At 56.3% G+C, this 26,879-nt stretch overlaps 1 protein-coding gene across 3 annotated transcripts; it reads right to left on the minus strand.

Moving 5' to 3' along the window:
• Window positions 1-1,977: 1,977 nt before the first annotated feature.
• RALGDS (ral guanine nucleotide dissociation stimulator) lies at window positions 1,978-26,879 on the minus strand. 3 transcript variants are annotated; one of them, XM_059828716.1, is made up of 18 exons: window positions 26,697-26,879; window positions 8,764-8,874; window positions 8,018-8,211; window positions 7,544-7,618; window positions 7,165-7,358; window positions 6,636-6,757; window positions 6,271-6,486; window positions 6,037-6,140; window positions 5,592-5,676; window positions 4,804-4,881; window positions 4,619-4,705; window positions 4,260-4,292; window positions 3,910-4,031; window positions 3,624-3,719; window positions 3,257-3,458; window positions 2,668-3,027; window positions 2,408-2,522; window positions 1,978-2,202 (listed from the first exon to the last, which is right to left on the minus strand). In XM_059828716.1, exons 1-18 carry the CDS (start codon window positions 26,877-26,879, stop codon window positions 2,027-2,029), a joined length of 2,553 nt encoding a protein of 850 aa, XP_059684699.1. In that variant the 3' UTR covers window positions 1,978-2,026. The 3 variants fall into 3 exon arrangements, with proteins under 3 accessions (XP_059684699.1, XP_059684702.1, XP_059684701.1); XM_059828719.1 differs by having other exon boundaries at window positions 2,668-2,913; window positions 26,697-26,822; XM_059828718.1 differs by having other exon boundaries at window positions 2,668-2,994; window positions 26,697-26,822.

Raw genomic sequence — 26,879 nt, forward strand, 5'->3', positions numbered from 1 at the left:
ACCTCCTCCACAATCAGGTCCGCTCCTCTTTCTCCAGGAACATGCCGGCATTTTAGGGAAGGAGGACAGGACAACCCCTGCCTTGGGACAGAGACATTTGAGCATTAGTATTTTATTGCAAAGACTAATTACATTGCTGTGTACAAGTCACACCAGGCAGTGTGCTCCTTCATTGAAGTGGTACAAAATACATATGGTACAGCCAGTCCCTCGGGTGACGCTGGGCTGCTGGGGGACACCGTCGGGAGGGGAGAGAAGGGGAGGGGGACAGTGGCAGGCCTGGAGCAGAGGGAAGACCCTGGGGTGCTGATGCCCGAGGGCAGGAGACAGGCTCTGGGCAGGGTGGGAGGCAGGAGGCTGCCCCTGCGTCAGGGAGCCAGGGGCTCCCATCATGTGCAGCGATGGGCCATGCCACCCGAGGCGACGCGGGGCTGGGAAGGCTCAGTGCCGACCCCGCTCGCAGCCAAGCAGCCTCTTCCCTTCCTGTCAGGGGCCTGCAGCCCAGCTCCTGCCACCAGCCCCCCGAGCATGGCCATGCAGCGGTTCTGCATCCCCAGGCCCCTCTCCTGGAGCCAGGGAAGGCATTGCACCCGCCCAGCAGCATGGACTGACAGGAAACAGAAAAGATGTGCTGGAAGGAAGTGCTTAAAAAAAGAGATGGAGCCAGGAGCAAAAAAAGGTCCCCCTTTGGTTAGTGTTTCCTATAATGATTAAAACAAGCACCTCTGCCCCTGCTCAAGCAACTAATGGTAGAGAAAGAAGGGAGGGGGTGGCTGGTGGGGTCTGCGCCCCACGAGCACAGCAAAGCGTGCTGCCAACGTCCCTCCCAGCAACCTTAAATACCAGGACTGGGAGAGAAGAGGGACTGGGCTGCAGGGCAGGGGGAGGCTGGATTAGTAAAATGTACAAGTTCATCTCTTCTATTTACAACCAATAAATATTGCCAGAAAAAAAAAAAAGAAATCAGTAAACTTTTTTGTTTTATACAAAAAAAGTCTCATTGCTGCTTCTCCCATGGTCAGTGTTTGAAAAAGTCCGGTTAAAGTCCAAGGTGAGTGGCACTTTCTGCGGGTCAGGCGGTGGCAGCCGGGGCACCTGGAGCACCCCAAGCTCTCCAGCATCTCACCCGCCCGGCAGACCCAAGGTCTCTATTTACACAAGTTCAGACAGAAATTAGCTCTTCTCCTTATTAGGCTGGCAGCACTGGGGGCACAGCCCAAAGCTTCCCCCGCCGGTAGAAGAGACACTGGCATTTGATCTTTGGTGCAAGTTTGAACACGGGCCGCTGGAGGATGTGCTGGATCCTGGAGAGGAGCGAGACCACGCAGGCTTCCAGTCGTCAAGAGCACGAGGCGCCCGCTCCATCACGGCATGGACACAGCCCTCCTCCATGGAGCTCCAAGCACGGGTGCGGGGCTGCATCTTTTCCAGCTCGCCTCCCAGCCCGGGGCGTTCACAGCTTCTCCCAAGGGAAGGACAGGCAGAGATGCGTGGCGGTGGCCATGCCAGTTATCCCGGGAAGGAAGGATGTGGAGGTAAAACAATGCCAGGAAAGGCGGGAAGGAGAGAACCCCACCACGTGGGAGGCTTCACAGCCCCGGGGTGATGGCTCGTGCTCTGCTCCTTGCAAACGGCCCCTCTGCGAGTCACCGCTCCCCGGCTCGCTTGGACACAAGGCACCTACGGCAGAGGCGGGCTCCAGCTCTGGGCTGGCTGGCGGCTGGACTAGTGTCGCACCGTGGAAGGTTAAAAAAAAAGAAAAATAAAAGAGATATCCCCCCCGCTGCCTTCCTGCGTAGAAAAAAAGACCTGATTGAAACGGGAGCTTGTGCAGAGAGAGGCGGAGGCCGACACTGGTTGCCGAAGCGCCCCGGCTCTCAGTGCGGGAGGGAGATGCACGGCCATCCCCCGGCGCGCGAGGGTTGCTCCTCTCGCCGTGCCGGGCGCCACAAGGACCGGCCACAGCCGAGCCCGGAGCAGCCTGCCCCCAAGGCCCCGTCGGTGATGGGTGGCAGTGGGGCTGAGGCTAGAAGATGCCTTTGGCGATCTTCAGGCCTTTCTGCTTCATCCTGGGCAGGGTGGAGCTGGAGCCGTGCTTGATCTTCACCCCCTTGGAGAAGCCTCGCTTCTTGAGCACGAAGTCGTAGTTGGCGGCGGAATTCATGGCGTAGAAGACGTTGGCGTTGTCGGGGATCTTCAGCTCTGGAAGTGACCAAGGATGAGGGTCAGTCAGGCACCCTTTCCCTGCAAGGGGCCCAGAGTGGGGCTGAGAGTTGTCCCTGGGTGCTGGGATCCCTCTACTGTCACCTCCCAGCCTTGCTCCAACCTGGTGCTGCCCAGGCTGCAGCACTGCATGGCTGGCTGGGGACGCAGCCCCCAGGAAAGCCCCCCGCACCCCAGCACACACCTCTCTCCTCTGAGATGATCTGAACGAGCTCATAGTCTTCAGGCCGGTCCCCATCCAGGTTGTGTTTGGCCATGGCCTTGCGAATAACGACCGGGGTCTTATCCTGGCTCGTCACCTGTGAGTGCAGAGCGTTATTAACCCAAGGGGTGCAAAACGCTGCAAAGCCTCCCACCACCGTCTTCTCCCAAAATGGGCCATGCCCGCATCCGAGCGGGGCGAGCCACCCCTCCCCGGCATCCCCACGGGTGCCCCGTGCTAACCAGGATGCTCTTGTACATGTTGCCGTTGTCCACAGCCAGGCTGACGCGGATGATGCAGCAGTCGTCGACCTGCTGGTTGTAGAGGGGCAGCGAGAGGGAGGAGTAGCTGGAGATGCCAGAGACCGAACGCTTGTGGGTGCGGGAGGCTGTCACCGGCGTAGAGGAGACAGAAGAGGACGAGGCACTGCTGGAGCCCGAGCCAATGCCCGACGTGTCCAGAGAGGAGAGGGAGGTGGATTCCCAGAACTGGAGGGCAGGGAGGAGAGGGGATGCGGAGGACACAGTGGTTTTAGCTTCTCCATCGGCCACAGACGGGGTGTACCAGCGCTGGGGGAGGGAGGCCAGAGGGATCTCACTGACCTGTGACAACGGGGGACCGACACGACTACAGCCGCCGGAGGCACGAGAGCCCTGCCATGCTGCCGGAGCAGCAAAAGGCAGGGGCCTCCCTAGCCCCGGCGGGTCAGAAACAGCCCCTGGGACCCCCAGCCACTCCCCCCAACCCCAGCGCCGGGGCAGAGGTGGGGCAGTCCCCGCACAATGGCCACGCCTGCCGCCGGAGGCCCAGACCCCACGACCTGCCCCATACCTTCTTCTCCTGGCAGTCAGGGGACTCAGGGATGAAGCTGATGTTGATCTCCTCCACATCGGAACTGCTGGAGCCAGCGGAGGTAACGCTCACCGAGTCGGTGGCGTCCCCGCTGCACAGGTACTGCCCACACTTCAGCTGGTCAAAGGATTTCGAGTGGGAGCTGCCACTGGCACAGGGCTCGGTGCTTGGCGGCTGCCGGCTGCCAGGAGAGACGCAGGGCAGGTGAGAATTGTGCAGAGCGAGAGCGTGTTTGGCTGGCAGGACAGCAGCCACCCCAGCCCCGTGCCCTGCAGTGCACGGCCAGAGACACCCCACGTTGGCCCCCGCCTCCACCCAGCATCCCGCCGGGGACGAGCAGACTCACTCGCTCCATCGCTTAATGATGCCTGTGTTTTTCTTCGCCTTCAACGTGTTGCTGGCCGACTCCGACAGCGGCTCGATCTCGCACGACAGCCCATAGCTGGGACGGGAGAGATGAGGGTTTGAGCTCTCTGTGCTGCCACGGCCATGGCGAGCACCGTGCTGGCAGGGCGAGGGAGACAGAGCAGAGAGTGGAGCTCGGGGCAGCTGCTGCTCAGCAGCTGGAGATGAGCAGTGGGACCTCCCAATGCACTGGCGGCAGCGTGGCCCCAGACCCTGCTCACGCTCACCTCTCGGCCTCGCTGAGCCGCTCCAGGCTGTGGAACCAGTCCACGAACTGGTCCTCCTGCGTGAAGCTGTAGTTGTTGCAGGCCGACTGAAGCAGCTTGATCTGGGCGATGACTTCAAACTCCTGGAGCAAAGGGAGGCTGTGAGACCAGATCTGTTTGCCAGCCCCAGCCTCCTCCATGAACAGCCCCGCCCCACGCACAGAGACAGATACAAAGGACCAGAATCCCCCTCCCCAAAAATGAAGAACACGACAGCAAAAAAGGAGAGGGATCGACCCCAAAGTGACTAGCACAGCCTGGGCTTGCACCAAGTCAGCCTCCTCCCTCCACTGCCAGGGCAAAGCTCTCACCTTCCTTCTCTTCTCAAAGTTGATCAGCCCACCCTGGAAAAAAAAGGAGCCAAATGTCAGAAAAAAATTGCTCCCATCCCTCCCTGCCCCCGGCTCGCTGCCACTGCAATGCGGACATCCCCGCCTGGGGCACTGCCAGAGCAGCCCATTTCCATGGGCTGACAGAGGTGGATGCACAGGGTGCAGTGTGGGATACAGGACGCGCAGGATACAGGACGCGCAGGGTGCAGTGTGGGATACAGGACGCGCAGGGTGCAGTGTCGGATACAGGACGCATGGGGGACCAGCCCTCCATTTATCAGTCCAGGCTCTGGGGTGCCTGTGCGGAGGAAGGGGAGGATGGAGATGGAGGTACATACGTCCAGGAAATCCTTCATGGCGGTGTCGAGCATCACCAGGTCCGTGAGGAAGGTGCCAAGGTAGGGAATGGTGCCCTGCATCACGCCCTGCGGGGAGAGCAAGGGACAGCAGGGTCAGCAGAGAGCTGGGACCAGCCCGGGCAGCCGCCGGGGAGGGGGCACGCGGGCGGCCGCGCCAGACTCACCATCTCTCGCTGCTGCTGCTGCCGCTTCTGAGCCCTCTTTGGGTTGATCTCCAAGGTGGCGAATTTGGACGTGCCCTCCTGGATGGTGGGGGGAGGTGGGGATCAGCGTGGGTGAGAAACTGCACTAATAGATGAGCTAAAATTCACCCCTGCTTTTATGGGTACAACTTTCCTTGTAGAGGGAAAGAGGCATGAGGGGAACAGGAGGAAATCACAGCTGAGCTTTTTCAGGGCTCACAGGGTGGAAAGGCTTAGTGAATAGAACCTGCTGCTCCCATTTCCAGCTCTGTATGAACAGCTCCTCACTGGGATGTTTTGTTCCCTTTTGCATTTTGTGTCCTCTCAGCCCCCAAACCGGAGCTAGGCTGGGAAGCTGCGGAAAGGCTCCATGCAGAAGAAGGACTTTTTTGCTGCAGCCTTTCATGAACCCTACAACCTCCCCTGAAATCAAGAGGACTTTGCACTGGGCTGTTAAAATGCAGCTGCCTCTGAGGAGAAGCCGTCACCTGGTGCAGTGGATCCTATCCCGCTGCTTATCTCTGCTTGCTGAATTGCTCTGCAAGCTTCAGGCACTGACAACTTTTGGGTGGAGAAACAGAAAGCCCAGCCCGGTCTGAAACCCCTGCCTGCTCCCCAGCCTCAGCCAGCCCTGCCTGCACCCACGCCTGTGACGCTGGCAGCGCTGCCAGGGCTTTAGCCTGGTGGCTGGAACACTGTGGAAACTTCTGCCAGCATCAGCCCAAGCTCCCTGCCAGAGACAGGGCAACGCGGGTGCCGCTTCCCCATACCTTGATGAGAAGCTCCCGGCTCAGCGAGTGGTTGTTCTCGTCGGAGAAGATCTCGGAGAGCTCGTGGAAAGTGCGGAAGCTCTCCCTGCTCAGGGAGAAACACGGGGGGAAGTCAGCAATGGTGCCACGCCGGGGCCTCCTCCTTCGGCTCTCTTCTGCTCACCTGAATGACCCCAGCTACGCACACAGCTCTAGCAGGGCCTCGAGTCTGGGGGCTATTCCAGGGTGTTTTGCATGGAAAGGAGGAGGAGGTGATGGTGCTTTTATTTCCTCACACTCCTTAGGTCCCTGACACCTTATGCTGGCCCCTGGGTTTTGGACACGCTCCAAGAAGCAATGCTGGAGCTGAGATGATCCCATCTACACATTCAAGGGCCACAGACACAGCACAGCCTCCCCCTTGAAACCTCCCCATGGCCACAGCAGCCCAGAAGACACTGCTTACCGTAGGACCTCGTCCCAGGTCTTCTTCAGCCGGTGAACAGCATTGCACTGCAGAGCCGAGAGGATGGCTCGGAGGGAGGAGAAGTTTTTCAGGATGCGGCACTCCTGGGGGCAGACAAGGACATGACAGGACTCAGCGTTAAAGAAAGCCCAAGGATCTGCTGGGATTCGCACACCGCAAAAACTCAGCTCTTGGGCCGAGGCGGGAGGTGAGCGGGATGGTGAACTGTCCTACCCGAGCCACTTCGATCCACCGCTCCACCACTTTAGCTCTCTGCTGCGGCTTCAGGGACCGGTCTCCGAGACACGTGGCAATGACACAGTTGGCCACGCTATTGAACTGTGAGACCGTGGCACGGATGGTGGGTGCCAGGTGCTCTTTGCCCTTCTTGTCTCGCTGGGACCAGATGCAGCCCAGGCAGTGGTAAGGCACCACTTTCTTAAACAGCTCCTGGAAGATAAAGGGATGGAGATGGGTCTCTTTGGATCCCTGGGAAGGGAACAGGCCAGGAGGAAAAGGTGGGAGGGAAGAGCCAGGCCTGTGCCCAGAGTAGCAGGCAGGCAGAACACCATCGACCTGGCTGTCAAATGAATACTCACAGCATCCATCAGCGTGAACTGTTCTGCCACCATCTCTGGGGAGAAGGAGAGGAAATCTGGCTTCCCGTCCCCAACACCGTTCTCCTCCACCAGCTGGAAGGTGCAGCCGCTGTGGTCCACAGCTGCAAGAGACGGCGCAAAGCTGAGCACCACAGTGCTGCTGCGAGCCAGGGCCCATGCCGACCCACGCCAGCCCCCTGCGGACACCCACATCCCACCTCCTGGGCTCTTAATTCCCGTCTGGCTTCATGCCTCGAGATACAACGCTCAGATAAAAGGATAGCCATTTTAAACCTGGTCACAAGTGTCTGCAGAGGATTAAAGGCAGATTAGCTAATCCACTTAGAAATCCCACTTCTAGTTCAGTTGGATTAGCTTCCTGGTGTACCTCCATGTAAATGCAGGCAGAGTTTATGGGGTTCAGCCATGTGGCACGACCCGAAGTTCTGGAGACCCTCAATGCCAACCGGTAGCACTCTCTCCACCTGCAGCCTCAGATGACCCCCCACAAGTGGGGAAAGGACCCCACCTTCTGCCTCGGACTCGCTCTGCTCTTGCTGCTGGAACTGGGCCAGGAGGATGCGGGCTCGGCGCTCCAGGTCCGAGCCAGGGATGTTGTGGCGCACGTAGGAGATGAGCTGCTTGAGGCAGGCGAAGTCTGGGGGCTTGCGGAAGTCCTCTGAGTACTGGTCCAGCCAGGCGCCCAGGATGGAGGAGATGGTGCTGCAGGGAGGGGGGAAACACAGGCAAGTCTGTGTGAGAATTGAGTGCCCAGAGAAACCCGTGTGCACCCCCATGAGCCCAAAGCACCAGGAGCACCCCTGGGACAACACATGCCTTTGTATGAGAACCAGAGAGCTATAACCAGAGCCACCCATCTTGTTCACCCACAGCGCAGTCAGACTTACTTCTTCAGCTCCATTCTCTCGTCAACAGCGTGCCTGGCATGGTCCCCATTCGCCTGCACATGCAGTTTGCCGTACCTGGTGGGGCACAGCGAGGAGGCAGTGAGCATCCTGGACTCAGCTGTGTCTCAGTGCTGCCTCTTCTCCCTCCACATCACCCCCAGCTTTGCCAGCGGGTCAGGATGAACCTCTCATGCACTGTCCTGCTCCCCCCAGTCTGCCACAGCCCCTGTGTTATGGGAAGAGGGAAGCGGCCAGCATGGGCCACCTCGCAGCAGGGTACCAGCTGGAAGGGCTCCAGCTCTCTGGGAAGTCATGTCCTCCCTGCCCTGCCCCAAAACCTTCACGCTGATGGAGTTGGGAGAAGCCCATCAGCCCTCCAAGACATGGCAGCAGAAGATGCTGGGGCTCTCCTGGCCGAGGGGGCTCAGACACCAGCCACCCCCAGCCGTGTTTTGGGGCTCAGGGCAGCCTCACCTGTTAAGCAGCAGGTCCAGCACTTGCTTGGTGGTGGCGAAGGCCCGGTAAGTGCACAGGAAGATGGTGACATAGGTGGAGTCATTGCCCTTGAAGGCTGAGACCAGGTACTCCACCAGCTTCTCCAAGGTCCCAGCTTTTATCGTCCGCACCTTACACGTCTCGTAGAGGTTTAAAGCTGACTCATTCTCAAACTGCTGGGACAGGAGCAGAAGTCAGTGGGTTGGGTGAAGACAAACACGTTCAAGTGCAATGAGGTCCCACCACCTTCACAAGCCACCGTTCAGGCCTAGGCTGGGACCACGGACCCCTGCAGTGCCTGGGGCTCTCGCGCCGGGCCTGGGGAAAGGGAAGCCGCGTCTCCTCCGACACCAAATACCAGCAACCCAGCTGAGAAGACTTGAGCATTTGGGAAATTCCAGGAAAGGCCTCAAGGCTGCCGAAATCTAGATGCAAATCAGACTTGCCCTACTTTGCAAAACGGGGCTTCAGATTGTTTCCCCCGTGCCCCTTCCTGCGGGGGCGAGGACAGCGGGTGCTCCCAGGCCCCGCTCCCAAATAAATATGTGATTCCCAGATAAGGCTTGGAAGGACCCCCCAGGACAGGAGTGTATGGGGGAGCAAGAAGACGGCAAGACATGGGCTGGTATTGACCCCGCAAAGCCCTGACACCAGGTCACCCTGTCTCTGGAGGGAACCGTCTGAAAACAGCCCGTGGCAGGAGGCTGGCGGAGCCCCCAGCTTACCCCCAGCCACCGCTGCCCTTTGTTGGCTGTGTGATGGAGCTGCACTTTCCGGAGCGATATGCTGTAGATCACACCATCCTCCAGCTCTTCTCCGATCTCCTGTGTGGAGCTCTGCACGGGAGGACAAGATACACCATGAGATAAGGAAAATAAAGCGTGGCAGAGACGCCCTTGCGGGCTTGTACGAGGCATCCCGGCAAGCCAAAGGCAACAGCCGGCAGGCAGCGAGAGTTTCCCCCGCCTGCTCAGAAATGCAAACCAGGCGACACCAGTCCTCCTGGCCAGCTTAACCCAGGGCCCACCTGAGCCCGCATGCAGGCAGAGCCAGGACTTCGGGAAGCTGCTCTCGGTCTGCCCCGTGTCCCCTGCCTCTGCATCTCAGCCCTTCTGCAAACAGAGGCTGTGCCAGCGCCGGGTGCGGGCAGAGCGGGGACCCCTTACCAGGCAGCGAGGGAGGCGGGTGGCAGTGCACCCCCATACCCAGGCCTGCTGCTTCCCCCTCCCCAAGCCTTTGCCTTTCCCATAAGGTGACATTGCTGCCGGGTCTGACCGTAATCTCGGTAATCTGCTCCTGCGGGAACTGAGCACCTCGACCCACCGTCGGTAATAAATAATAGCCATGCAACCAAGCCTCCTGCGAGCTTTGGCAGCGCTGGCCCTGTACACAAGGCATAAATCCAAGGGGGGAGCTCAAAGCTGGGGGGGAACCTCAGGGAGTGGCATCAGGGTGGGCTCGGGCACAGCTGGGACAGGTCCCTGAACCCCTGGGGACAGGCACCTCCAGGCCACAGCCTGACCCAGCTACGAGGCTCACATTTCTGCTCTGGGGAGATGGAGACCAGCTAAAATTTGGTGAGGAAAGGGGATGCTTCTCGGGGCAGGTCCCCAGGCATGCGCCTGCCCCAGCTCCCCCAGCCCTACGTGCCAGCGCGGGGCTCGGTGGCGGCTCCAGCCCCACAAGGATAATTCGGTTCCCCCCTCCTCCTCCTCTCTCACCACGCTCTGCTGAGTCAGCGCCTCTCTTAAGCGGATTTATCCACATCCTTTTAAACACCGCAGGGATCTCCCCCGCCCTCCATCCCCCATGCCAAATGGCGGGACACGGTGTAACACGCGGCAAAACCCACTGCTCAGCAGATGGGAAACTGCCCGAAAGCACTAAGCTGGTTAGCAGGGGGAGGTGACCATGCGCTGGGGCGCGGGGGCTCGGCGACGAGTTCCCCCTGCGTATCACGCTGCCAGCCAGGGGCCAGAGCCAGCCCTGCGATCCGCACCAAAAACCCTGAGCAACGGCAACAACTCAGGGCTCGCTGGGGAAGAAGCTGCTGTGGGGTGACCCAAGATGGACCCCCAGGAGCGCTCCTGCTCCCTGCAAAAAAATCCTCCTCCCAAACAGCTCCCCGTGAATGTGGGAACAGCCGTACCCAGGGTCCCGGCTTCAGACAACACTGCACAGAGAGACACTGAGCAGAAAGCACTGAACACGACCCTGAGCTGACGTATCGAACGTGCACCTAACACGCTCTTTAACCACCCCCCTTTATCGTCGCCATCACAGCAGTGGTCACTGCGTTGTTATCACACCCTGCTCAAGTCAAGTGCTTGTTATTAGCAAGGAATTAAGGCAGGGAACCACAGCCACCTCAAAGAGTAAGGGGAAAACTTTAAAAAGCCTCTCATTCATGGTTGTAATGAATGAGGACAGAGAATCCCCCCGGGCAGCATTACTGAACAACTTCTTCACGTTCTGCTGAACCTGCTCTTCTCACTTCATGCCAGACTACCAAGAGGTTTGGTTTGCTGAAGCTTGAGGGGTTGAGAAGCTCCTAACTTCGGCCGTGCTGTGACATCAGAAGTCTTTCCCGGGGCGCTCCAGCTTCCAGACCAACCCTGACACAAGGCGGTGGACAGACAGACATCCTTCTGGAAGCATGTGTCAGCCCCCCTCTTGTTCTTTGCTCTAGGATAAATTCTAGCATAAATTTATGTTCAAGTATAAACAGGTCTGAATTTCAAGAATGGAAAAGGCACCCACCAGCACGGCGTGCCCTGCGCCTTCCTAGACAGCGTGACATGAAAATACATCTCCCTTCTGCCTCGATAAATCCCGCGGGCTGACGATGCTGGCTGCTGGCGGCAGTGCAGATCGGAGCCCAGCTTCCCCAGCGTAGCTGCCCCAGGGCCAGGCAGGCTGGCAGCCCTGAGCCCCCACGGTTGGCACCACCCAGCCTGAACACCAACGGGAGCATGAACAAGCCCCTGAGCCCACCCTGACCCCTGCTCCTCTGCAGCCCCACATCATGTCTGCACTGGGACCCCCACCAGAGTGGCCACCCATGACATCGGCCCCAGCGCAGGGAACACGAAGCCGTTTAAACATGTCAGCAAGGGGACGGTGAGCTTGGTACATAGCGAAAGGCACCGGCAGCTGAGAGAGCTGGGCTTCTCCCCCATCACCTCTCCATCTCTCCACCAAAAGCTCACAGGAACAAGGTGCTCCTACGCCAGGTGAGTCACCCCCGACCCCACAAGCAGAGACACCTTAGCTGGGAATCAGGGGCACCGGCACGACCGCGGGAGAGAGCTGCCACCCTCGCGTCCGCTCTAGATCAGCCACCTACAGTGATGCTACCTAACTCGATCCCAAGTCAGCCAAGCTGTCCTTCTTCCACCTATAGACGCTGTTTCCAACCAAAAGAAAGAAAAGCTGTAGGAACTCTTCCCAGTTTGTCCACGGAGACCATCAGACCCTGGTGCCCACAGCTATGCGCCATCCTCCAGAAGCGACAGCAGTAGATGCCTCTTGAGCGCGCAAACCCACTGCCCAAGCGGCAGTGAGAAAGAACAGGGATCATTACCAACGCTGCTTCACATCAGCTCTCCCGGGCTCTCTCCCAGTCTTTATCACCGAACCTGCAGATCAGCCCTATCCTGTGTATCTTCCAGTTATGCTGACTTAGGGCTGGAGGGAAGCTCGGGGTCCAGCAGGACCAGACCCCTGTACCATCTAACTCAGAAAAGACATTTGGCTGGGCAGTTGTAAACCCCAGACACAAATATAAAGAAAAATCAGATGCTTGTTGACATGCAATTAAATTAATAAAGAAATCAAATCACATGGGAAGACAAAATGTCCCAGATCAGTCCATGAATCATTGGCAGCTGCTATGCAACTACAGTGGAAAGTATTGCCGTAACTGCAGGGGTTTTCACTCTGTATTTCGTCTCACGTGCAGAGGATACACCCAATTTTGATGTGCGTAGAAGCAAATTTCATTTCCTTCCTATATTCAAGACTGTCAGATTCATTCATTTTTTGTCTTGCTGACTTGTGCGTTATCCCCCAAAGTTCCCCCTTTGCAAACCACACACGAAGTAGACAGCTTTCCAGCGGTCTCCAGCCAGGCTCATGCCAAGAGCCAGGCGAGCTGCTACACTGGTACATTCTAAAATTTGGCTATTTATATTCTGTGTGAGCTTCCTCTTTCCTACCGCTGCTTCTCCAAGATGCTGATTGTGCATTCCGCACATGTTGGTTAAAAACCAGCGAAGCAAAAAGCAGCAGCAGGATGGAGCCAGTGAAGTCCCACTCCACCACCTGCACCAAATGCACGTTTCTCCCTTTGCAGATCATAGAATCATAGAATCATTTAGGTTAGAAAAGACCTTTAAGATCATCGAGTCCAACCGTAAACCTAACGCTGCCAAGTCCACCACTAAACCATGACCCTAAGCACCACGTCTACATGTCTTAAATATCTCCAGGGATGGTGACTCCATCACTTCCCTGGGTAAGCATACAGCATATTGCAGGGAAAGACAAGAATCTGACAAAAACACCTCCTCCCTCCACAAAATGAGTGTGTCATTAGTTCTAATAAGAGTGTGAAAAGAAAAGAGGGAAAAAAACCAAACATGTGAGAAACAAACACCAAACATGTACATGCTGGCCACCAGGAACTCCCCGATCCTAAGTCTTACACTCATACCGGTTCCCTCCAGGACTTCCAGTGAGTCAATCAAAGATGAACATCTCCATCTTGCACTTGATGATCCTTACGGGTCCCTTCCAACTTGAGATACTCTACGGTTCTATGAAAATGGTCTCAAAAGAGCTTTGACAGACAAGTGCTGGTAAATATTGCTGTAACAGCTACTGCTCCCCGTTGCCTGCCCTACGCAACTGCTGGAGTTTCTGCCCCTCATAGCAGAAGGGAACACAAGTTGGGCCTCAGGCAGTACAAGCACAGCCCAGCACCCACGTACAAACCCTCCTGCAGCAGCCGTTCATCTAAATAACTGGGCACCACACTGCGGAGAGCTGCAGGTGAACATCCCTTCCGCTTACTGCATTGCGTTGGTAGAAGAGACGCGGCCAAAAGCTTTTCTGTGAAAGCACTAACTTTGAGCATGTTGGTGGTTATGGCATTTGCACCTTCCGCCAAACTCATACGGAAGGGACTCAGCACCCCAGAAAGTGAGATCCAACGTATTTCAAACTGGGCACCAAAAAAGGGTAGACACAGAAAATGAACATTTGATCATGATTTCTCCAGCTCAGTGTGCAATCCTGCTCCTCTCCATACAGCAGGAAAAAGGCCTCTCGATGGAGGGGCACGAGGAAAAACCACATGTTTAACTTCAGGATATCAGACACCCAATTCTGCAGAGTCGGAGGCTTTTGCAAAAGCAGCCGTAAGTGAACTCTGCAGGAGTTCATCCCCTGAAATATGAAACTGGAGGTCCGCACCAGATGGCTTGCCTGGTTTTAGAGACTGCCTCTTCCAACTGCAGATAGCCCCGGGCTGTGCGAGCAACAACCTCCTACGATAGTTCAAAGCAGTTGTGACTACACCAGGGAGGAATTCCTGCTCCGTGCAATAAACTCTTCTACTCTCTGGTGAATGTTCTAGTACATGGCACAGCGTCGAACCCCACGTCTTCACGCGGAGGTTTAATAACGAGCTCTAAGATGCAGCCAAGGTTCGCGAGCCTGGAGGAAGGGCTGCGGTGTGAGGGACCCTCGCAGGAGCCAGGCAGAGAGGCTGAAGGGAGGGGAAAATGCAAAAGCCAAACAGCAAAGCAAAATCTTGGCTAGGGATCTGCGTTTTAGAAAGTGTTTGAGATCAGTCACAAAGGTGGTTTTAGTAAGACAGGAGCAAAGTACAGGATTAAGTGTGAGCATGACAGCATCCCTGCACGTTACACACAGACAATTATCCAACAATTACCAGGTCTTAAGAGCTCTGGTCCCACGTGCCCCTGGGTTAGCACACTGGCCTCCACAGACACAAAATAATGAACTGTTATTGGAAAAAGGTATTAATTTCAGCACACGTGGAAGAGGCAAAACCGCTGAAAGTGCTTTTACTGATGCTCCCTGGACAACAGCTGGTTTAAAGATCAAGATGTTCATGCTACTCTGTTCCCCTTCAGCTGGGCTACACAAAACGCCTCTTCCACAGGCAGGTATAACACAGCACCGAGAGTTTCTTTGCACCGTGATTTCTAAGGACCGCTGCTACCAGACACACGAGAAAAGCAGACGCTAACCCTGCCCATGGCACATCCCCAAGCCGGGAACCTGTGCCGGTTGGGAATTAACAGTCTCGCTGGCTAAAGAGACAAGAAAAGGCAGAGCTGAGCCTCAGAGACATCACCAGGAGTTTCTCAACAGAGCTCTGCATTTGCACAAGTTTGAAAGGACTTCATGAAAGCTGGTAAAACCAGAAACGGAAAGCGGGGGTTTGGGCTTTACAATCCCTAGTCCCTTCTCAGAATAATCCCTTCCCACCAGCAATGGGAAATGGCCCTTTCCAGAAACGAAAGAAGCCTGCTCGACACGAGCCCCAAGTTAACTTTCATTTCACTCCCGGGAGCAAATCCCGAACCCATGCAACAAACAGCAGTGACTTTGGGGCCTCTTATGTAAACTGAAGCGTACGACATTATGTAAAAGGAAATAGGAAAAAAGCCACCCCCATCTAGTGAAAGCAAAACAACTACAGTTCCGTGAACCAAAGATAAAGACCGCAAAAGCAGAAGTATCCTGTCCTACCCATCCAAAATAAGTGCACGCAGCACAACACCCTTCCTCATGGGGACTTCCAGGCAAAAAGCCCCATGGTGGATGTTCCCCCATGGCTCTGCAGGTCGGGATCGTCCCCTCCACTCCTCACACTCATCGGCAGTTTCCTTCCCCCAGCCGCTCTCAGGAAGGCTACAGAGACTACCCAAAGCTGGCGAGGAAGATGCCGAATATCCCCCGTGTTCGGGGAAAGGAAAGGTGCCCTGTGCTGGTGCCTGCCAACCCCAGTGACCCCCGGCACGTGCTTTGGATTAGCAGTCCCACCGAGGGCAGGAGCACTCTCGCTCCCAAACACCATCCCAGCAATGACCGTGGCAGCACTGGGGTACAGCGGTTCTCTCCAGCCAACGCCGGCCTTGGGCAAGTTGATCTCCTGCTGTCTCCTTTCTCCCCGAGCTGCGTTTCTGTTGCTGCTGATGGAGCGCGAGTCCCCCGTGGCGGCTCGGCTGCCCCCAGCCCCTGCCCCGGGTGCTGCTCCCCATGCAGAGATATTAGGCAGATGGACATGTTTCCTTTGGGTTTTTCCACGCTGTCTGCCTTCCCTCTTGCCTGCTCAGCGTCACCTCAGACCAGGACCGATTCCAACAGCCCATTAAAAAATAACGACAAAGGGGGAAACAGGAAAAGAAGAGAAAAAAGGCCAGAAGCTAAACTTAAACCCACTGTGAAAAGGGGGTGGTTTCGTCATGACACCAAAACAGTGGCGACAGCTGACAGCCTGTTCTCACCCCATCAGCCGCTGGGCTCTCCTGACATCCTTAGCTCCGCTTTCGCTCTGCTTCAGGTGTTTCAGCAGGGAAAGCTGCACCCGGCGCCCGCGGGGAACAGCCCCGGGGCCGTGCATCACCCAGCTCCCATCACAGCTCCCAGGGAGAGGAACAGGGCAGAGGGACGGGGCACATCACCCCGTATCTGCCTCTTTGGGGGTTTTACACCTCCTCCCCCTCGGGGTCTGGGGCTGCCCGACACTGCCAGCAGGTCTGACCCTGTGTCCGTAACCCAGAGGGGTTACAGCCAATATTCAAAGGCAGCCTTCCCCACCCTCGCGGCTTAGGAAGAGGAGAAAGCAACGGCTGGCAGATCGGTTACAAAGGCATCTTGTGACTCGCATGCAGTGAGTCAGTGGCTGGAGTGAGGATTAGGAGCTCCGCGCTCGGGTCCAGAAACGAGACAGAGCAGATACACAGGATTCCTCACCCGTTTGCTTTTGTTTTGCTTTTAAAGAAAACTAAGAGCCTTCCCACACATAGAAACTTTTTCGCTCTTTTTATGGTCTGGAAATCAAGAGTCAAGGATCTGCCAAGATGCTCCGTGTCCACTCCATCCCCCCCGGCCTCCAAGGGGGGGGATCAGGCCCCCTGACGCAGGGGGTGATGCAGGTGCTGGGGGATCAGCCTTGCGAGGGGGACTCCCCAGGGAAAAGCAAACTCCATCTGCAACCGGCAGTGCCAGAGACACCAGAGATGACTGCTTCACCCCCAACCCTGTGTTTCCTACACCAGGAGTATAAAGACCACCAGCACCTCTACCTAGACATTTGCACCCTATGTGAAAACACCACCAAAGCAGGACTTCCCGCGTGTTTCCTACCAGGGCACGTGCCGGGAAGGGCTCCCTTCGCAGGCTGCTGAAGGTTAGAAGAAAACTGAGTGCAGCAGGTTTTGCTTCCTCTCTAAGATGGAAAAAAGATCCCGCCAACACAGCAGTTCTAGCTCTTGCTCCACAGTCCTTAGCTTTGTGTCGGTGATCGCTTCAGCGTGCGTTTCGGCAGCATCCATGCTCAGCGCCAACGCCTACGCAGAGTCAGGCTTGCATACGAGGGACGCAGCTGGCCTTCGCTCTCAGAGCAACTGCTCCGCTACAAACTCGCCTAGAACCTGGAGGGTAATTACTGGAAGTGAAACCAGAATGACATGACTGGTGACAACTGGCGTATAAAAAATTAATACATATTGCTCTGTAAGGGTAAATAAAGATTGAGTGGTTCATAGTAAGTCATTTCAGCTCAGAACAGAGGTCTGTATTTCACCAAGGTGGAACAGAAAAATCTGCAAAAAACATAACAGAACGAAGTTCAAAAATTCATTATTTTTTGGTGTGTGTACAGTAGCACCTGTAAGTCACATGCAACATGACAGCTCTATTATGCCTTGTTCAAATGTGGAAAAAAACCCAGGGTGTGTGTCCCAAAGAGGCTACAGTTCAAGCCTTCCTGATCTAACGTTACTCTATTGACTCCACTGCTGAAACAGGGCCCTTTTGCACCAAGCGTGTTACTTCTGCAGCGGCAAGAACTGCCATACATATTTGGAAAGGGATGGTGATGAGGTTGGCATTCAGAGCTGACATACCTTGAAATCAATCGGTATGTTTGCTCCTGAAACATCAGTTATGTCTTAACACGTGTTAACCAGAACACAATGACTTGTTCGTTGTTGCAACTCCAGGGCAATGCTCGTCGCTTGCATGCATCAGCATTTGCAAGCTAGTGAGTTCATCTATCCCAAAAGTCAAGACTTTACATTCTCAGAGACACAAAGCCTTGAATAATTCTCCTGCTCTCAGCTTGCAGCCCACGTGCCAGTCCAGACAGCCAAAAAAATAATTTTAAGAAGTATTAGCTGCTCTAAACCCAGCTTCTTTTGTCAAACCTCCCCTTAACCCCAGCACGTACCTGACCTGCATGAATGAAGATCACACCTGGGCACATGCCTGCGGCACGAGCAAGGCACGTGGGATATGCAGAAAGGGCAACGCAACAATGACGGCTCCAGCAACTGCCAGGCGTCAAACATCAGCCCGGACCCGGGAAGCTGCTTTCAGCCCCCCATGCCATACTGAACTATCCCACCGGCCCCACACCAACATTCCCAGGGAGTTTCACCACACACCATTCCCAAGCAGCCTAGATAAGCTGTAAATGACTGTCTATGCAGTAACCTACCTGCTGTAGCTTGCAGAGGGAAAAAGAAAGCGAAGTCCTGTCTTTCTGTAATTTTGAAGGTGCACAGACTGGGGTGGACAAATTGGAGGCTGTCCAAAAGCCACGGCCCTGTCTGGCTGCAGTCTGGCTTACGGTAACTGTGCCATCACCCTTTGTTTCAATTTGCACAAGGTTAATTTCGATTTAGCTCAGCATATCCTTAGCTTAGATAAGCTGAGCCAAAATAAGCCCTCGTGAAATAAATGTGTCCACCCATGTGTTTACACTGCCTGACGTCAACTTACATTCCCTCCATTAAAGCTGGTGCAACTGAAGTGTGGGCAAAGCCGTCAAGCCCAGACCTCTTGGGACCCCCCTCCCCAAAATCCCATTGCCCCAGCCTGCGGAGAGGAGGATGCCCGGGAGGCTCCGGATGCCCTCGGCGCACCCTGACCCCGGAGAGGCAGGCTCGGGCACTCTCCCAGCCCAGTTCAATGCCACCGCTGTGCTCCTTGGGGCCGGAGAGGGGCTCGCGGTGCCGGTGGCACAGGAATGGCCTCTCCGAATGGCTCGCTCTTTGTGTGCGTGTCTGCATCAGGGTGACCCAGTAAACAGCTGAAGCAGAGAAAATGCAGGAACAATCCAGTGCAGGGAGGCAGCGAGGGGCTGCTGGTGAAAGGATGGGAGGAATAAATGCGAGCCTTTGTTCTCCGGCCGTGCCCCTCGCACCCGACTCCCACCCCGGCCGGGATGACGTAGGACGCCTCCATTTGCTGCCGGCGTGCTTCCCGGGCCGCCCCGCGCAGAGGTCCGGGCTGAGCCCGTCTCGTCCCAGCCTCCTCCTGACACCCGCAGCCCCAGCGTGTCCCACTGCATCCCAGCTGCAGGTCTCAGGCCAACCCCTTCGCTCCAGGGAAGGGAGAGATTTTCCTCTTGGATAGCCCCCCCCTACTTGTTCCCCTCCCTGGGGTGCCTGTGGGAACCTGGAAGGGGGAAGAGCAAGCACCTTTGCTTTGTAATCAAGAAAATCTCACCTTCAGAGCATTACTTAAATAGGTGTCAACAAGGCAGTAGGTGCTATATAAGCAGGTACAGGGGCAGGAGTCAGCAAGCCGACACCTGGGGGGCCGGCATCCCTGATTGCAAGGGATGCTCGGTCAACTAAGTCTGATTTCCACAGCTGAAGCAACTGAGAGGTTAAGTTTAATTGGCACCTTTCGGGAGAAAACAGCTGAAAAAAAATAATTAAAAAAAGAAATCCAGCTGCTGTCAAGTGCCTGAACACGCACGCTGTGAGGTTTGGACCCAGGCCCTGCCCTGAGCACTGGGTGTGCCAGATCCTGCGCATCTGGAGGGTGGAGAGCAGCTGGGGTATAAGGAACATGGGTGTCCAGGCAGGGTGCGGGCAGCTGGGGTGCTGGGATGAATTCCTTCCCTGGATTCTCAGCCCTGCACTTGTAGGTGCGAGCCCTGCCATGGACCGTGTCCGAGCATCAGCCAGAGCGGGACCCGCAGGCAGCCAACCCTCCATCAGGTGTTAGCCAAACCCCAGGGGTGGCACGGAGAGAGCAGGCAGCTTCACACAGGGTTGCTCCACTTTCCCCCCGGCCCTGATTCAGCACAGACTTTTGGGACTACGTTTTCTCCCGCCGCTTAAGACACAGCCTTTTTCCAGCGATGGCTAATGACGAAGGCGTACCAGCGTCTGCAGCAGCACACCTGCATCTGCTCAAGGACACCGGGCATCGGGATTCCAACCCGGCGCTGCGTCACCGCAGGCATTTGCAGGCAAGCATTCCCTCACGTTACTAGAGCTCTTTCGTGGCAGGTAAAACACCACACAAGTAAGCCTGCTCCTCCTGGCCACGGCACTTTGGTGAGCCAGTACGGGCACGCTCCCACCCTGACTCGTCTCTTCCTGCCACCCTGCCCCGTTCATCCCCTGGGATTACCAGCCGCAGGTGAGCATCCCTGCAGCTCGCCCTCCCATTTAAAATTCTTTTGGGGGACAAACCCTGGGATACTCAAAAAGCTGACGTGCACGACGACCGCGGGGCAGCATCGGTGCGCAGAGGTGCCCACCTTCCTTCCCTGGCTCCTTTCCTTTGGCGTTGCCTGGACTAACACAGGTCAAGCCTCAAACAGCCCCATCCTCCCAGAGCTGAGTTTTGCTGAGGAACATGCTGAAATCCATGGGAATGAGGACTTGGAGAGATGGAGTTTGTGGGATACCCCCCCCAAGAAGCACCTCAGGGAATACGTGTTTGTTATGACACTGGCGTGAGCCATAGCTACGCTCTGAGTCACCCCCAGCGCGCTGCGAGGGAGGGACCAGCCTGGCCCCTCCTAACGCCAGTTCTCACTGTTGCAACCGGGACTGAATCTGGTAAACTGCATTGTCTAGAAACCCAATAATCACAGCGACGATCACCAGCAACGGGCACCGCTGCTGCATTGCTCAGCACGGGGATCGGGCCAAGGGGTTCTGACCAGCAGAACTGCAGCTGGGACCAAGTATCAACTAAACAAAAAGAATTGAAAGCAAACAAATAGCAATATTTGGAGAAAAGCTGGGCTGCTTTAAGATGAAAAACCAAATCGAGCATTAGCCTTGCTCTGAAAAGTCTGCAGTGATAGTTGGGGTCGCAGCATGGGAGGAACGGGGTGATACCATCAGTCCCAGTTCACATCCCCTCATCCTCCAGCTCCCGCAGCTCACCGGCTCCGCTGCGGCTCCAATGCACAAAGCCAGACCTCACCGGCAGCAGGCCACCAGTTGAGCCTTTTAGGCAAGTGGCTTTGAACAAAATCCCTGGGGTTTTGGCCTAAACTGGAAGGTGAGGTCCCAAAGCCCCCGACCACACGAAGGTGTGAACTTCAGCATCCTTGTTTGCTTCCCACCGCTGAGTTTTCGCCCTGCCAGTCTCGGGCAACGTGCTTCGCTTTGCCCAGCTTGGCTGGCCGATGGTTTCCTGAAGCTAGTTCCAACTCTAAGAAGCCAACCCAAACCAAACACATCATTTCACAAACGAAAACGCTGGCTCGAGCAGGGAGGCGAGGGCAGGCTCGCAGCTTGTGAGTCTCCATGGAGACCCGACCACTGCAAAGAGCAGGGAAAGGTTGCGTGGTTTTGCTCCATCACATGAAAAGAAGTTCTGGTAAGACGGGTAGCGAGCCCTTTGAAAGGCAGGTTTCCACACAAGCCCTCAGCTCAGCTGCTGTTTGTTAAAGTGTGGTTAGCAGAAAGAAAAGCCGCTCTAAAAATAATGCCTCAGCATTCCAGTTGAAGTTGCCTCCAATGAGTTTCCTCTCCAATCTGCTCTGTTTGCAAGTCAAAACAACTTTTCTCCTCCCCTGTCAGCTCCCAGGTTTGGGTTGGTGCATGGCAGCCAGAGCCATCTCCGTCCCACCTCCGCTGACCCCGGGGCTCGCCAAGCAGCTGTGCCCACCGGTCCCCTGCACGGGCACCCAGCACCCCACCTGCAGAGCAGGAAGACGCCCTTCCCCGTCCCAGCGTATTCCGAGAGCAGGGCGCATCGAAATACCAACCGTGTAATGAAAACAAACGCGCTGCTGTCTAGCTATGCAAGTGAAACGGGCCACGCACGTGCCTCTGCGTGTGCTTCATCTCCACCGACATGTAGCTGTCACATAACTCCTGACCCTCAGGTATGTCAGAGAGAAACTCGCGGCGGTTATCTAAAGCGCTGCCCTGTAAGAACCTGTACCAACACAGCCCCGGGAAGGTAACCAAAGGCTTTAGAGATTATTTGCATAACATGATAAAAACAAAACAAACAAAATCACATGGAGAGACAGAGGTTTTAGGTGCTGTGGAGTTGCCACTTCATTGCACCGAAGGAGACCGGTGTTTGCTCATCGCAGCCCACACGACAGCATGGCTCACGCGGAGATTTAGGAAAGGACTTTCCTGTCGCCTCTGGGAGAGCCGTTCCCAGGTGTTAAGAGCACAAAAGGCCCATCTGCAAAAACCCTTCTGCAAACACCCCATTACATGTGAGCAAAGCCACTCCTGTGCCAGCCTGCAGCATGCGCTCAGAGCCGGCTCCCCGCGCAGCACCCTCGCACCTCTGCCCCTGCCCGGATTCCCTCCCCGCGTCTCCATTCGGAAGGCCAACCTGCGGGCAGAGCCCCCGGGGAGCGGCTGGGATTACTCCATGCCCGAGCTCAGCACTCCCTTTCCCTAACGATTCAGGAGCAAAGTCCAAATGCATCTTTATCGGAGCTCCGTCAGCCAGGAGGGCTGGGGCTGCTGTGATGTGCGGGTGAGTCCTCACACGGGGACAGGAATGAGACAAACCGACAACTGAAGTAGCCAAACAGCTCAATTCTTCCCTTGCTGCCAGTTTTCCCAGGCAGGCACGCTCCAGCTGCAGGCTGCGAGACAGTTTCAGTGCGATGCTTAACAGGTCTCCCTGGGCTCCAAGTCCCTCCTGGTAAAAGCCCTTATGCCGGCCTCATCTTTCAGCCTACAGATGTTTCTTGCTGCAGAACGAAGGTCCCACAGACCCCCGCAGCAAACAACACACATTTCGGACAGGCCATGGATGCTGCCGTTGGGTCTAACCCAGCACCACGCGCGGGATAAACTACTAATCAATGGAGGGTACGAACCCTACAACTCAGCTCTTTCTCCCCAAGGCCCAAGCCATGCTTCAAATCCCGACCCCCCTCATCCAGACCCCGCAGGTGCCATCCCACCAAAGCAATGCACAAACTCTGACCCGCCACGAGCTGCGCTGGAGCCCCCCGGGCCCCCCGCCAGCAGCTCGGCCAGCTTTGTATCCAAATCCCGCTCCTTAGCAACGACATTTTTTTCCTCCTCTTGCTGGGTCCGTGGGAGATGAAGAAGTATTTGAGAACTGAAGCAGCCCTGCTGCAAGTATATATTTAAATAAAAGGAACACGGCCGCTTGAAAGCCAGTCACTAGGCAGCTCTGGAGATAACCGCGTTAGAGAAAGCACAAGCAGGGGATGCCCAGCCTTTAAATGTGGTCTAGAGTGACCTAAATAAGCTCTCCGCTCCTTCAATTACACATCCCTCGGGGGACAGAGCGGCTGGCAATTAGAGAGCCAAAAAGGGTGACGGAGGAGCAGCTAGTGGTGGAGCCAGGTCTGGCTACGGCCAGCCCAACTCAGGTGGCCCTAAAACCAGGCTGTGCTCTGGCCCCAGCCGTGGGGTGGCCACAGCCAAGCCCCCAGCTCCAGAGCAGCGGCGGAGCAAGAGCCATCCCACAGGCACAGCTGGCCTGACGCTCTTTCTGCTCATCCCACCCCAAACCCAGGCACACGGAAGCACAGAAATCCTCTGAGACCGCACTTAGTTGCCCCTGCCCGGTAATCCCACCTCGATAGCTAGAAAATAGATGGTCATAGCAGAGGAATAGTGTGATCTGGGGGACCTAAAGCACCCCGAGCTGCAGCACAGGACCTCCTGCCTCCCCTGTTGCAGGGGGCCCTGGAAGCGAAGCCGGGACACAGGGGTGCCTGGGGGGGGGCTGCCTGTCCAGCCCGCGGATCAACAAAGATTTCAGTTTCCAGGGCTCCCAGTCTGGTACTAAATCCACTAAAACTTCAGCGAGATCCCAGTACCGGAGGGTTTCCCACCCCTATGGAAACATGGCACAGCAGCCTCCGAGTAACATGATCCTTATACAAACACATTTAGAAACCTCTCTCCAGCTTCCTTCTAACCATATCAAATAATAATAAAAAAAATCCCTCCCACCTCTGTTATTCCCATCCTGCAGCAGCGACCAACAATCAGCATCTCAGCCTGTTCCCGGCCTCACCGCTGGCTCCAAACCCTGCTGGAAGGGAGCCAGAAGGTAGGTCCCCATCCAAAAAATACCACCAGATGATGTTCATCTGGCAAATTGCAAGGGGCATATCAGATTGTGCCTGGGGGAGGAGAACAGGCTGGAAGAAAAGGATCTTCTTCCAAAGGCACCATAGGAAGCTAAAAGAAAATGGCTTTTAAGAGCTATCTTTGCCCCTCCCTCGCCTCCTTCCTGGCTGTAAAGAACAAGCACTGACCTCCAAGGCATCCGGGCTGAGCAAGTCAAGTTTTTGAGGATGTGTTTAGCAACTGAAAATCTCCTAATTGTTCAGAAAACGAAAAGAGCTAGAATAGCAAGGACACAAGCTTTATTGATATGCATCAGTCCAGCCACTTGTCTAGAGGTTAGGAAACTTCGGCCTCGTGCAAGTTTCAGTCTGTGTCATCTGCAGGGGTGTTTGTGGCCCCCTTGTCCAGCAAGGACCAGGAGGAGGGCCACCAAATGCACTTTGTGGCTGCCCCTGGACAGGAAGGATTGACACTCCCTGCTGATTTGGGATGGATTGGAACTGGAAAGATCAAAGCAAAAGGTCTGCAAAGCTGCTTTGTCCATTTCTTGCTTGAGACAGTCAGTTTAAATTTTCCATTCCCTGTGGTTAAAATCGCGGCGAGAACACCTGGCAACACGTGGCCATGAGACTTTGAGTAGGACCTCAAAGCGATGCCTGGGAGATCGATACCGTTGCTGCAGGATACAGGCAAAGGTCTGCCCTGCTAACATCTGAGGGGGCTCAGCCGAGGAACGGAAAATGCGATCCGCATTCCCTGCAACCTGCCCAGCAGCTTTCCAGGGATCCTCTATTCCCTGTGGGACCAGACTATCCGCCCCATAAACTGGCACAGCTCCATCGAAACCAGCTCTGTCCCAGCGCAGGGGACACACCAAGCCCAGGAAGCACAACTCCCTTCTGCAGAGGCAGCAGCCCCAGGCTCCCACTGTGGACCCGGGGACCTTCGGCAGCGCTGCGGGGCTATTAACGGGGGTTAGCAAAACACTGATGGTCTCTGGGGTTTTTCTTATTCAAATAATCTGCCTTCTCCTCCCAGCGTGCATCTTGCAGAGTAACTCTACCCGAGGATTATAACCACGCCAGGCTGCTGCCAGGACAGTTGTCACAACGCTGACACTCTTACCCTTTCCCCACTCATGCCCTGTAATGCCGGCAAGCGCAACCGGCCGGCGGGGCTTACTGAGCAACGTAGAGGCCCTCGCACGGGAACGCACTAGAGCTTAGCGGCTCTCCGAGCATCCCAAAGCTGCTCGGGAGGCAGCGCGTCACCATACGCCACTCTGGGATGCACCTTTTCTTGCCATCACTTGCAAATAGATGGTAGAGAGAAAGGAGGAATTTGTCTGCAAGTTGTTCAGGGCTGGGAGGAAAGCCCAAGCAATCAGCTGCCGGGACTGTGCTCTGACCGTTACGCAGCATGGACCCGTGTAGAGTCCAGAGCAGAAATCTGGGCAAAGACGACTTCAGAGGAGGTCTGGCGGGCAGGCATCTCTCTCTGCCGTGCTCAGGTGAGCGGGGGCTTGCTCAGGGCCAGCGGGGACCATGGAAAGCCGCCCTCAGCCCCCGTGACTTTTCCTTTGCAGCCCTCATCATCCGACATGCTGCCAAACCCTCTCCTGAGCTCCGGAGCCTCCTCCGGCCGGGGTGCATGGGGGCTCGCACGTGCCAGCCAGCCTCTCCCCTGGGGTACAAGCAGCACGCTGCATCACCCCCTTTTCCTCCCCACTCCTCCTGCTCTCCCTGCCAAAAGCGCGGCCCCTCGGCCTCCTGGAGCGCAGTGGGCCGGAGAGGCTGGACTTCCTGCCAGGCATAACACAAACCAGATGATGTACTCCAAACAATATCAGTACGCCCACCCCCAGGAGAGAGAAGCAGGGAGGGGAAAGGCGGGGAAATAAGCTGGATGGAGCTTTCATGAACTCTCGGCAGAGCTGATGAGCCCCTGCCGCCAGGCCAGAGGTGAACCGATACAGCCGGAGCCTGAGATAATCCCTTCCCTTCCATGGCTGACCAAGACTTTCCATCGCAGGTTACGGGGTAGATTGTTTAGTGCTGGAGAAGGAGCCATCACCCCCCAAAACACTGGCTGCCCTCCCCGCGTATCTGCACAGTAACTCAAAGGGGTTTAGTGGTGATTCCCCCCCTCCGCCGCCCCCCTCCAGTGGGAAGCATCCAGAGCTGAGGAGCACATCTGCAGCTGGCTCTAAATCCCAGCAAAGCCAGACTTGCTGACCCTTGCTGATATTAACCCCTGCACCACCAGCCCGCAGGGCTTCGACGCTGCATGAAAGCACCACCACTGAACGCCAAAACCTTCCTCCAGCTGAGCATCTCCTAACACACCGTTTGCTCAGAATCGATGACGTTCCTGGCATGCTGAAGATGATCATCCATTACTAAGAAAAAAGGCACAGCTCTGACTCAAATTATTTCGGGTGCCACCACACGCAACTACCATCAACAAACTACTCAGGCTGAGATCTCCAGGGGACCAGTCCGACTCTGAACCGCCTGAGGTCGAATCCAAAGAAGCACAAATATTTTGCATCCTCCAGCAAAGTCCTCCCGATGCCCGTAACCTTCCCAGAGGACACTTTTGTGGTTTGGACAAGCCTGAAGCCTTTACAAGCAGCTCAGATCTGAGCAGACTCCTGCCTCCAGCAGCCAGACTCTCAAATAAAACGTTAAAAGCCCTGGGTTTTAGCAATCTGCCCCCATCCCTGGTTGTCTTGAGGGAGAGCGTCTCTTTGGTTTCTCCCAGCAGAGAGTCTGGCAGCCTGCCTGCCAGTCAATGGCACAGGGACGCACAGCAAAAAGACCAAGCAGGGGCACCCGTTTATTCAATAACATGAAACAGCACTAAGCGTAGCAGACCGCCCACAGCCGTCCCCTTACCAAACTCCGCGCCAGCTTTAGCCAGGCTGCCAGCGAGGCAGAGAACCCCAAACCAGAGTGCTGTGCGCTGGGGCCCGCTCCGTGCTCCCACCCCGCGGCGGGCTGAGGCCCCCCCAAACTCACCGCAGCAGTGACACCCCCCACCCCGGCACTCACCTCCAGCGGCGGCAGGTCGGGGTCGAGCTGGGTGAAGCTGTGCAGCACCACGGGGCTGCTCTCCCCGGCCACCTCCAGCCTCACGCCGCCCCAGAGGCTCCGCGCCCGCCGGCAGCCCTCGAACATCCTCTCCGGGGCGGGCGCGGCGGCATGGTGCGGCGGGGCGCGCCGGCGGCTCACCAT

This window comes from Gavia stellata, chromosome 24, assembly GCF_030936135.1.
Source record: "Gavia stellata isolate bGavSte3 chromosome 24, bGavSte3.hap2, whole genome shotgun sequence".
Classification (NCBI taxonomy): domain Eukaryota; kingdom Metazoa; phylum Chordata; class Aves; order Gaviiformes; family Gaviidae; genus Gavia; species Gavia stellata.

Coding starts and splice junctions, on each gene's coding strand:
- RALGDS (XM_059828716.1), bottom strand. CDS start 26,879: ATGGTGAGCCGCCGGCGCGCCCCGCCGCACCATGCCGCCGCGCCCGCC. Junction 7,359..7,543: donor GAGAGAATGGAGCTGAAGAA/GTAAGTCTGACT, acceptor CCCTCCCTGCAG/CACCATCTCCTCCATCCTGG. Junction 3,028..3,256: donor CTGACTGCCAGGAGAAGAAG/GTATGGGGCAGG, acceptor CCGTTGTCACAG/GTCAGTGAGATCCCTCTGGC.